The sequence below is a fragment of the Papilio xuthus genome, unplaced genomic scaffold, assembly GCF_000836235.2.
Source record: "Papilio xuthus unplaced genomic scaffold, Pxut_1.1 DF827777.1, whole genome shotgun sequence".
In the NCBI taxonomy this organism is placed as follows: Eukaryota; Metazoa; Arthropoda; class Insecta; order Lepidoptera; family Papilionidae; genus Papilio; species Papilio xuthus.
Window position 1 is genome coordinate 3,124,793 of NW_013530872.1, and position 11,764 is coordinate 3,136,556.

Consider the following 11,764-nt stretch of genomic DNA (forward strand, 5'->3'; position numbering starts at 1 on the left):
ATGTACTAATGTGTTTTTCAATTTCCGATTTACGTAGGCACATTTATCCGACGTTCTTACGGTAAAGGAAAACATCGTGACGCCGGCACATATCTGAGAAGAAATTCAAAGATGTGTGAAGTCATGCAACCCGGACTGGGCCATTGTGGTTGACTATGGCGTGGTCATCCCCAACTTAGGGTAGTCTCAGATCCCCTCAGTAGGGACGTATAGTGAGCTGATGATGATGACGATATCACAATGTTCTATAGCAACCAAAAAATAAAATATACGAATTTTAACAAGTTATGTTTATAAAAGATACTATGTTTTTACCAAGTATGAGCACTTTTCGATAATTAATGTATATCCGCAAAAGCTTTTAGAAAATTGGGGCAGAAGCTCTGCGTAAAAATGTTAAACGTTTTTATTTTAATGCCAAACTGGGGACATGTATTTCGCTGAATTTTTACATGACGTAATTCTGACACATCGCCATGAATAATGTTCGAATTACCTGTCTTTTGTTTACATTTTGGGTGCATCGTAAATCTACTGGTGTGTTCAATTTGCGGACGGTCGACTGATGCAGGTTCAGTTTGATAATTTATGGGAAATGAATGTCTATATCATTTCCCATCCAATCAGTTAAATTAAATATTTGTCAAAACACTTATTAAGAACATTGAAAGATTGTCATGAACCCCAAAAGAAACAAAGCTAAATTTCGTGAATTAAATTTAAGTCAAATTTTCTTCTCTGGACTCGCGAATATGTTACGATTAATTAAATTAGATTAATGGGAATTTTTTATAATTTTTTGGACTAAATCTAACATAAGATTGTATATAAAAATGAATCACGACAAATAAACATAAATTCATATATCTTTATGGCGCACCGGGGGAACATAAATTCAACAAATTGCACCAATTTTCAATACGTAATGTTTTTCGACAGTCGTTTGTTTTTAAAAATTGACATTCTATCGCTTTTACTGTGATCCACCTACCTGGGATCGACGCTTCGGAAAATTCTGTTGTGCGTGATGTACATTTTTACACCTGTATTATTTCACAAACAAGAATATTTAGTAAACAAAAACCCATCCATCCATCTAAATATTCGCATTTATTATATTTGTAAGATGACTTTTTTCTCAAAAAGGTATTTTGATGGTAACTCCAAAACGGCTAATCGACAACATTTCGCATACATAAAGAACATAGTCTGGAAGAACACATTATGTTTTTTTTTTATTCCCCGCGGACGGAGTCGCGGACAACCACTGCTGGTAAATTATATTTTTTGTATGGCAATAAAACTACGTATACTAACGGTTCTAGTATATCAATAAGGAGATTCGCCTACTTAATACGAGTACATATATGAGAGATATTTGAGATCCTTCCTGTTGTGATTGTAATAGAGCAAATTTTCTAACCTGATATATAAAGATTTTTTTCTATCCTCATAAAACTGAAACGAAGCAGAGACGCAGAAATGTATTATTCATCAAGCTCTCAACAAATGAATGTAGCATCCGGCGACCATTTGGCATTGTGAATAACGTAAACTTTTTCCATGTACAGTCAGCGTCATATAGATCGTCACAGACAAGATATGCAAATATATAGGTACACCGAAAGTAATCAATTATATCGGTACAACAAAAGTCCTCAAAATAATAGATACATTCACCCTGCTCAAATACATCGGTACATACACAGCGTCAAATATATGAGTACATGCAAGATGCTCATAAATATCGTAGCAGCCACAGCGTCATAAGTAACGAAGCAGTCAAGGTGCGCAAAAATATCGGTACATTTGACAAAATTGAACTCTATCTCTATATACTTGTGATACAATTTGGAATAAACTACTTCTGTTACATTCATTTGACACTTTGCATCAAACCATTTCTCAAAATTTACTAAAAGTGTTCGACGCGGATGACAGATATTAGGTAGATAAAACCAACATCAAATTTTAGTTTGTCATCATATATGCTAGTTTGGTTCGCCGCCGTTGGTACGTAAGGTCGACGGTTCAAATCCCAAGCCACTATTTTTTTTTGCTATTTAAACTTTTTAATTTTAATATGGAAGCACATGTAATTAAACTCTATCGTCGTAGTTATTAGGTACTTTTTGATATTGCCTTGGACTAATGAGTTTGACCGTTAAAGTACTTTTCTATTTCAAACAAAAATGAAGGAGATAAAGCGATGCTATTGGCATGTAATTTGTTTATTACTCATGTTTGTTAAACTTGTACCTGTAAAAATAACACTTTTACTTTTACCTTTTACTGATACTGATTATATTTAAGAAACAAAGAAAAAAACTGAATGTCAATATCCAAACTACATCAAATTTTTGGTCGATTGCAATAAACATTCCAGTGTGCGTGGGCGCGCACACATATCTAGATAACACTTGTACGTATAGTTTCCGCGCGTACCATTCTTAAAACCCGCAAAGACAATCCACGCTCCGCCCACTCACTTCACCCGCGATGGTATGACCTAATTGTTGTTAACTTTATTTAAATTTCTTTTTACCCGACAGCGAAAATTATAAAAAAAAAAATTGTCGAGCAAAATTTTACATTACCAAATTTTTACTGGTTATGAAAAAATAACCCCGTGATTGATAAAATGAAAAAAAGTAGCCTGAGATTCGAACCGGTAAACTTACATATTACGGCAAACATACTAGAATACTGCGCCAAACTAGTATTATATATATTGTGACAAGGCAAAATTTGATATTAGTTAATACGTATCTGTCATATTCGGCGTGACAAACTTTTATATTTAAGCGTTATGACAGGAGAAGAAAAATATTGGGTTGCCCAGTAAGTTCGTGCCGCTTTATAAGGAAAATTGAAACCCTGTTCTCTTAAATTTTTGGAAATGTTTTTAAATTATATTGGTACGACTCTATACCTAAAACGTCTTTTATTATTGGATAAAATTTTAAAAATTAGTTTTTATCTCAACCAATGAAATGAAATTATTCACAATATAGAAATTTTTGTGACGTTTGATAATGGTGGAAATCCGAAAATGAATCCACTTCAGCTACAGTCTATTGTAAGCTTTATATCGAAAATCAGAACGAACTTTCCGGACAACCTATAATGTTAATACAAAGTGTCAAATGAATGTAACAGAAGTAGTTTATTCCAAATTGTATCACAAGTATGTAGAGATAGAGTTCAATTTTGTCAAATGTACCGATATTTTTGCGCACCTTGACTGCTTCGTTACTTATGACGCTGTGGCTGCTACGATATTTATGAGCATCTTGCATGTACTCATATATTTGACGCTGTGTATGTACCGATGTATTTGAGCAGGGTGAATGTATCTATTATTTTGAGGACTTTTGTTGTACCGATATAATTGATTACTTTTGGTGTACCTATATATTTGCATATCTTGTCTGTGACGATCTATATGACGCTGACTGTACCCCCATGCTTGCCGCATATGTTAGTGCTTCCGTACCTTTTTATCTTTATAACTAAGTTAAATACATACACTTTTTTGTCACTTGTACCATGTAAAGGGTGTTGGATAAAAGAATGCTTTTAAGAATTACATATATTAATTATGTTTATTACAATAGGTAACCCTTTTTAAATATACTAACGATTTGTTATTTCCATATTATTTAAAAATATTCAAAATAATTTCTATAATCAATCAATGCTTTTATATTCGGTTCTCATCGTTTCCTTTATCTGACCGATTACCATTTCAAATTGTGTGGACACCCTGTATTTAGCTTTATATTTATCACATATCTGTAAGAAAAGTGGACGTAAGTATTTGAGTACTAGATGGTCGAGTGTCGGGAACATGTGGTGGAGGGTATGCTCGCCAAAGAGCGTCACTACTGCAAACGTATTCCTGTTTATGTCCTTTCTATCGATAAGTGCCTCCACTTGATGCTCACCCCAGTCAGGGGTTTCATTTCTGAAAAGGGATAAAACTTTTAAAATATTGTTACTACCAAGTCAACATTTCAAAAGTAGGAAAACTATTAATAGATACTTCACGAGCCAAAAAGATTAGATTTAAAAGTTGCCAGAAACAATAATCATCATCTCCCTGTCCTTGTCCCACTTATGTAGGGTCAGTGCAGCAGGTTTCCGTCTTCCAAATCAGTTAATGCTAGTACAGTAATTCCAGAAATAAACATAAGGATTCTTTAAAATGACGTCACCTCTCCGGCTCCACCGAGAGGTTCAAGCCTCAACTAATTTTGGAATGAATATGCCTTAGTCTTTGCTGGCTCATTACAGATTAGGCGCCTTAATTAATCTAGACTAATTACTTGATGAAGATTAACACAAAACCAATTACTTAATGACAAACTACGTTAGATGAGTCATATTTTATTTAACCTTGGCTGATCACCGTCCTTTATAGCATCTGGATGTTGATGCGCAGCATTTACTCCAATTAAATGAAAAAGCAGACTTCCCGCGCATATGATCCAAAACCAAACGTATAAAACTTTGGTTATAGGACTGCCGGTAATAAGCCACATCCACAATGGCAAAAGAAATCCTAGGCAATCATGCCAGCTATAGTGTTTCCTTAAAAAATCTTCTCTAATAAATATAGAGATAAACCTGCAAAAGTGAATTATTTAAATTTACATAAGTTTATAGATGTAAATACATTGAGTAATGTCATAAAAATAACGTTAAGTTTTTTTTTTTTATTATTATGGCTATTAATAAATCAATTGTAAATTGTATATTGCATAATAACGTATTTCAAAGACATATTGTTTATGTTTTCGTAATCTAACAACAAATTAGTATTTCTAAAATACAAATTAGATTATAAATAAAAAGTGAGAGAGAAAAATAAAGAATTTAAACATATAAAATTAAACACACAAAACAAACCTTTTAATAAAAAGTGTAAAGAATATGAATGGAAAAAATAAAAATTCAGTAATAAAACCGAGTCTAGCATACACCGGCTTATTTTTTCTGGGATTATATTGCAGGATTGGTTCTAAGGAGCTGATTTCAAAATCCATTAGAGTATTTGTATATAAATGGTGCGATAATACATGCGACACTCGGAAATCTCTGAAAGTTCAAAAATGTTTGAACTAAATTTAGACTATTAAATAAAAAGATTATTAGAAAAACGATCGAGCGGTCACCTGAAATCGTTGAAATAGCATAGTTACCGTTGCCCATAGACATACGCAACTGCATATGCGTTGCCTACCTTTAATCGACGGAGGAGAGGATGCACAGAAAGAAAACATTTCCATGCATCCTCTCGTCCGGAAAGTCCACTTCCACTTCCCTTCCTTTTCTTATAAGAAAAATGGTAGGAAGGGAAAGAGGACTAAGTTAGGCCTCCGGAACGCACACTCATCAGAGGAAAAGCAGAATTGCTTCCACTTCACGTCTTCTGTATGGTCGTGGTATTTCACCGGGCGAGCCGGGTCAATTCGTGCGAAGATGTTAAAGCGGGCTCTACCACTGTTAAAACATATTGTGGAAACAACAATTTTTGGGCCTTTTAAAAAGTGATACACTGACTTAATCAACAGGGTGCACAAAGTCATCGCTTACCTGTATGACGACATAGTGAGATTGAAAAGAAACATTCTCCAGTTAGTTTTGCGGTGGATGAAGTTATGACAAGCTACAGTCAGTAATGCCAAACATATAGATGCGATAATATACCACAACTGAGCTAGCCAATAATTTTCAACCCAACATGCCAATGCAGAATAACATAGAAGAGATAAAAATAATCCGTCAGTTATTAAATCGGCTGTTCTTGAAACATGTTTCGGGATTTTTGATAGTTCTTTATAAACTTCTCTTTTTAAGGTCCTATAAAATCCATCATCTTTAAAGGTGAACGGAGAATTACGCGGGGTCTTCGCGTCTCTTACATAATATTTCTCAAGGATTTTTTCGGTTGCCGGATTTAAATGATGAGATTCAAAAGCTTCTGTTATATCGGTTCCCTGAAATAGGGAAAAGGAATAACATATTAAAATTATTAAAAAAGTAAGCAGTAAAAAAAAACAGATTTCAATTTTGCAGTTTTTTAAATCCAAAGTAAAATTTCAACAAGTAAAAATTTGACCATCCTTGGCAATGACTGCGAATGTAAAACAAAAAACCTTACCTTTGTTAATTCCAGCCATTCTTCTCCTCCAGGATGTTTGTTTAGGAAACTTGTTACGTCGTACAATTTGTCGTGAACTCGCCATAGACCTTCTGCTCCGTCATCTAATGCCTTACCTGTTAGCCATTGTATAGGATCTCTCATGCCAGTATCTCTCAGAGATGGATATTTCAATTGGGGAAAGCTAACATGAGTTTTCTTATCCCTAGCCCGAGCATTTGCGATTTCATCCCACTTAGATTTCATAGCCACCTTTAAATATAATTTAAAAAAAATGGTATCACAACACTATACAATATTTAGACATTAAGAAATTATAAAATGAATAAAATTTGTTTAAGCAATATTAGTACGACAACCGTTCGATTAGGAAATAGTACAAATTGGATCTGTTGAAGACAGTTAACTATTCAGGTCATTAATTAAAGTTATCTTACTCTTCATAGAAACGCAATTAGTATCAACAATATTATACGATAACGTCGCTCCTATATTACTACATCAAAATTAAATGTAGATAGAATTAGCTAGCAATATCATAATAAAATTAAAATTCAACCACAATATTCAAAGTATCACTTCTTGGATGTTTGAAGATATCTCCGGAACGGCTAAACGGATCTTGATGAAATTTGGCACAGATGTAGAACATAGTTTTGAAGAACACATAAGCTACTCATTAATTTTTTTTTTAATTCCGCGCAGACGGAGTCTTGGGTGACAGCTAGTTTTATTATAAACCAGTTTAAAAAGTTAAAAGTGTAATTAATTAATATACTTTTAAGATTGAAATCGTAATTCAGAAATCTGCAAATTTTCATCTTTTTAGATTATTAAGACTTAGTGTATTCAAAACGCTGGAATTTATAAGGAATGTAGAATTAGTAAAAACGATAAGCAAAACAACATTATTGTGGACATATTTAACCCAAAGTTTCAAATTTTATTAAACAATTTCGATGATATAACGTTGATATCTTTAGTGTTTGTTTATATATTTTAATGATATTAGGGAGGTTAGGTTCATAAGTATAAAAGCCAATGTTCCAATGTGTAAACAACAGTTCATAACGAATTTTACTATAGGATTCGCAAACTTACATAATTCTAGCAATGCCGCCTAATAGTGAATATTTGGCCATTGCTACAAAACGAGCCGAGGAAAAGAAAACCCACGTCAGTTTCCCTCAGTTGGTGTACCCTTCGCTCAGAGACGATGGCCTAAGAGATCCAGTGCAATGGTTAACAGGAAAAGCTATGGATGATGGTGCAGAGGGTATCTGGAGGGTACACGATGGATTGTATGACCTTGAACCTTTTCTTCAAATTCATCCAGGAGGTGCAGAATGGCTAGAATTAACAAAGGTAAAAACTGGTTCCTAAAAACGCACGTTACATGTTTTCTCTATAACAGCAGGAAAATAAAATTTTTGATCATAGTTTGTTAACTTATTTGTTACATAGTCTTGTCATCATAAATTTGGAAGTCATTGAATTAATTTAGTATGCCGTTGATGTAATTACAGGGAACAGACATAACAGAGGCCTATGAATGTCACCATCTGAATCCAGCTGTCAACAAAGTACTGGAAAAATACTATGTTAAAAAAGCAAAAACGCCAAGAAACTCACCTTTTACTTTCAAAGATGACGGATTTTTCCGTTCATTGAAACGAGCGGTTTGGACGGAACTCCAAAAGACGCCGAAGCACATACACAAAAGAACTGATAGGATTATAGATGGATTATTTGTTGCTTTCCTGATATCTTGCGCTATATCATGTATATCCAAGAGTTATTGGATAATTATGGCATCATATTTATCAGCATCTTTAAGTTTAGCTTGGCTCACGGTTGCAGCTCATAATTATATTCATAAAAAAACGAATTGGAGGATGTATCTTTTTAACTTCAGCTTATGGTCTTACAGGTATTTGGCATTTGTGATGTTTATGTCGCTATTTATTTTATTTGAGGACATTTCTAACCTAATTGTTTTTTTTTCAGAGATTTCAGAGTTTCCCACGCCCTATCTCACCACCTTTACCCGAATACTCTTATGGATTTGGAAATAAGTGGATTCGAGCCATTCGTTTTTTGGTTGCCATTGAAAAATCGATTCTACGGAAAATTTGCCATCATCATCGAATTAGCAACATTCGGACTTATTTTCCCAGTTAATTTCTTAAAACGGTAATTTCTGCAGAATTTTAGATTAATACTTCTTTCAAATGTTTGTCCCTTGATAATCATTTCTCAATTCGTTGTAAGATGCTTACAATATTTTACCACAATTAATTTTTTTCAATATTTTAGGTTAATTTTGAACTTTTTGCGTAAAGATTTCTTCTTGAATCATTATCGATGGCACGATGTTCTTGGTTTCCTAACACCGGTCTGGATGTGGGTTATAAGCGGCTGCAGCTTTTACGATGCATTTATAATGTGGCTATGGATTATTTGCACTGCTAGTTTTATATTCTTCAACATTGGATCAAACGCTGCTCACCACCATCCAATTTGCTTTAGAGATGGCGATGAAGTCGAGTAAGTTTTTAAAGTTCTTGATTCTTTACTAGGAAATTGCATGCAATAAGTAATTAGATCTTGTTCAGCCAGGAAAATTGTAGACCTATTGAAAATTAGCAACAGGATTTGCAAAATAAACGGGTCGGTACAATCTGTACCAGGACCTATTTTTTTTTGCATTGCATCAAAACAGTAAGATCTTACACATGTAACAGTAAAAATATGGAACCTCGTTTTTATCATCAAATCATAATTTCTCATTTTTAGTGATGTCACTCGTGACTGGGGTCTTCATGAAGTAGAGGCAGTCATGGACCGTCGAGACATCAACACCAGTTTCTTCAGAGTTATGACGTTCTTCGGGCATCACACACTGCACCATTTATTCCCAACTTTGGATCACGCTGTCCTAGAATACATGTATCCCGTATTTCTGCAACATTGTGAGAAGTATCGTGCCAAGTTTCGTGTCACCACGCAATTCGATATGGTTGTACAACAAATTAAATTAACAGCAATGAAAACACCTACTCTTCTTGAAAAGAGTAATTGAGTAGTTAATAAGCAGCTGATTATCCTTGGGGTCCTGAGAACAAAATCTCTCTATAAAACATATTTTCATTCCTATATTTGAAAAAAATAGCGATAACAATATATTTTGGAAGTTTTTAGTCTCAGAAACTCATGGTAAATAATGCAAACACTACTTTTATAATTCTTAAATAAATACCTTTAACACATAGGCTACCTATTAATTTTTTTTAATTCCGCGCGGACGGAGTCGCGGGCTACACCTAGTTTTTTTATACAACGTCAGTCAATATAGAACAAACAAAGATATGCCATAAGGTTATCCACTCTTTGATTGTAAAGTCATATTTATTATCATTTTGTTTAAGTGCAGAATGAACGAAAATAAAAAAAACTTGTTATTTTTTTAATTTACTGTTTTTAAAACATGAAGATTACAATTATTTTTATAATACGATAAGATTATATTAAAAACATAAATATTTATAACACAAAATGTTATCCCAGCACTGTGTTGATTTGAACTGTTTTTAACAAATTTTACAAATGACATTTATTTTTTTTAAATCTTACAATTCCTTCATCGGTGCCACATAATATATTGCCATCTTTTTCTATAGCTGCAGCATATACGTTTTCTAATGTAACTAAACGATCTATAGTATTTAATTTATCATTAATTCTAAAAATACCATTAGGCGATGTGAAATATAATTTACCATTAGCATCTGTATTCATGCCATTGACTACATCATCGCTTAAATTCAATATTTCCTTATTCGATTTGTTATATTTAAATAAACCAGACGAATTGGAATAATAGATGTTTTTATTCTCATCTAGAGCGATCAGCATAGCTCGTGTATCTTTTAATTCTTCAACTCTGTTAATTACACCGTCTTTATATAAATATGCTTCTTCCTTTGGGTAAGTACTGTAATATAGTCCGTCTTTGTAGAACATTTGCCATATACTTTGACTTGTCGATGCTAATAGATTAGCTTCTTTTGTTTTTAAATTAAAATTGTAAACACCGCCTTTAGCTCCTAAATACACTTTACCTTTATCTTGGTCAACAGCTGATGCGAATCCATCTTTAATAGCAGACACAGTGTTAAATTCTTTATTATCCAAATTTAGATATGCCAACTGAAATCTTTCATCTTTGGTATGAGTTGAATAGCTAAAGAATAATGTATTCGTCGTGTAGTCGATACTAAATTGATATGGGCTGTCTACATTTGTTTTTAATACTTCTTTTGTGTGCATATGTCCGTTAATAGTGACGCCATCACATTTCTCCTCGGCTGCCTGCACTGTGGCCAGTGCGATAGCCGCAAAATAAACTAGAATCATCTGAGAACAAAAATTGAGTAATTATTATTTAATTAAGAATAGCTGTCGATTGAAAACACAGTTAGGAATATCAAAGACTAGAATACAAGGAAGTTATTGCCAGTACACTTCTTGTTAACTCGTTAATTATTTTGCAATCTATGTATTTTAAATCACCTTTAGTAGCAATCGTTACTTTGTTACTATCGAATTTACATATTAATTCTATTATGTTTGTTTAATATTAATTTCATTTTTACTTAAAGCACATTGTCGATTGTTATATTTTTAAAATAGTCTAGAATTAATTTCAATAAATTATTAATAAATATAGACACTTACAGTGTGAACTGAATACTTGAACGCTTGAAGAAGAACTATAAAGTAAACATTTCGTAGCATTTAAAATAAATCATTAATAATGACCTAACTCACGGGTATTAACCTGTTATCATATAACAAAGGAAAATATGTGTACTTTTATGTTTATTTTCTTGGAATAAACAGAAATAGGAACTTCGGTGGCTCAGTGGTCAAGCACTTGACTTGGAATCTGCAGTTCCTGGGTTCGAATCCCGCCATGTACCAATGTGTTTTTTTCGATTTCCGATTTACATATGTACATTTATCTGACGTTCTTATGGCGAAGGAAAACATCGTGATGCAACCTTCACGTATCCGAGAAGAAATTCAAAAATATGTGTGAAGTCAACCAACCCGCACTTGGCCAGCGTGGTTAACTATGGCCTAATCACCCTTAAGTAAGGGTAGGCTCCGAGCCCCTCGGTGGGGACGTATAGTGAGCTGATGATGATGAAACTGAAATGTATGTAGAGCGATCCTGCATCAACTCACACAGAACGTTTCTTAATTTAGGTTGTTTTTTAACACTTTCTTTTCAGAAGAGGAAAAGAGTAATTACAGTAAGTAATGTCAAATTTTATCAAACCTAAAACCTACATATCTTTTTGCTTGATTTTACTATTGACGGTTTGACAAAACAACATTTGATCTTATGAAGAAAAAAATATTTAAAATGAAATTGAAAAATAATATGCCGCCTTCTGTGGTAAATAACGTGTTTTTTATTTACTTTTTGAATTATAATAATATACCACAGTTCTGTGAGGTTATTCCCTCTAACATTAGAGTAGGGGAATATTTTATACAATAATCTTTGAACTAATTAATGTTCTATTCTTG

At 33.3% G+C, this 11,764-nt stretch overlaps 3 protein-coding genes across 4 annotated transcripts; 1 reads left to right on the forward strand and 2 right to left on the reverse strand.

The window, feature by feature from the left end:
* Positions 1-3,468: 3,468 nt before the first annotated feature.
* On the reverse strand, positions 3,469-6,565 carry LOC106115656 (cytochrome b5-related protein-like). Its single transcript, XM_013309102.1, has 5 exons — positions 6,167-6,565; positions 5,599-6,002; positions 4,912-5,100; positions 4,399-4,629; positions 3,469-3,967 (listed from the first exon to the last, which is right to left on the reverse strand). Exons 1-5 carry the CDS (start codon positions 6,410-6,412, stop codon positions 3,691-3,693), a joined length of 1,347 nt encoding a protein of 448 aa, XP_013164556.1. The 5' UTR covers positions 6,413-6,565; the 3' UTR covers positions 3,469-3,690.
* Positions 6,566-7,211: 646 nt separating this feature from the next.
* LOC106115989 (cytochrome b5-related protein) lies at positions 7,212-9,634 on the forward strand. The gene is made up of 5 exons (XM_013309686.1): positions 7,212-7,531; positions 7,693-8,096; positions 8,174-8,359; positions 8,483-8,713; positions 8,963-9,634. Exons 1-5 carry the CDS (start codon positions 7,280-7,282, stop codon positions 9,246-9,248), a joined length of 1,359 nt encoding a protein of 452 aa, XP_013165140.1. The 5' UTR covers positions 7,212-7,279; the 3' UTR covers positions 9,249-9,634.
* Positions 9,635-9,658: 24 nt separating this feature from the next.
* LOC106115990 (ommochrome-binding protein-like) lies at positions 9,659-10,999 on the reverse strand. Of its 2 annotated transcripts, XM_013309687.1 has the most exons (2): positions 10,904-10,999; positions 9,659-10,582 (listed from the first exon to the last, which is right to left on the reverse strand). In XM_013309687.1, exons 1-2 carry the CDS (start codon positions 10,961-10,963, stop codon positions 9,767-9,769), a joined length of 876 nt encoding a protein of 291 aa, XP_013165141.1. In that variant the 5' UTR covers positions 10,964-10,999; the 3' UTR covers positions 9,659-9,766.
* Between the last annotated feature and the right edge of the window lie 765 nt (positions 11,000-11,764).

Excerpts from the sequence above, each read along its gene's own strand:
- LOC106115656 (XM_013309102.1), bottom strand. The coding sequence starts at position 6,412 with ATGAAATCTAAGTGGGATGAAATCGCAAATGCTCGGGCTAGGGATAAG. Across the intron at positions 6,003-6,166 it reads AATGGCTGGAATTAACAAAG|GGAACCGATATAACAGAAGC; the intron begins GTAAGGTTTTTT and ends TCCCTATTTCAG. Across the intron at positions 3,968-4,398 it reads AAGGACGGTGATCAGCCAAG|AAATGAAACCCCTGACTGGG; the intron begins GTTAAATAAAAT and ends ATCCCTTTTCAG.
- LOC106115989 (XM_013309686.1), top strand. The coding sequence starts at position 7,280 with ATGCCGCCTAATAGTGAATATTTGGCCATTGCTACAAAACGAGCCGAG. Across the intron at positions 7,532-7,692 it reads AATGGCTAGAATTAACAAAG|GGAACAGACATAACAGAGGC; the intron begins GTAAAAACTGGT and ends ATGTAATTACAG. Across the intron at positions 8,360-8,482 it reads CCAGTTAATTTCTTAAAACG|GTTAATTTTGAACTTTTTGC; the intron begins GTAATTTCTGCA and ends TCAATATTTTAG.
- LOC106115990 (XM_013309687.1), bottom strand. The coding sequence starts at position 10,963 with ATGCTACGAAATGTTTACTTTATAGTTCTTCTTCAAGCGTTCAAGTAT. Across the intron at positions 10,583-10,903 it reads TCAAGTATTCAGTTCACACT|ATGATTCTAGTTTATTTTGC; the intron begins GTAAGTGTCTAT and ends TTTTGTTCTCAG.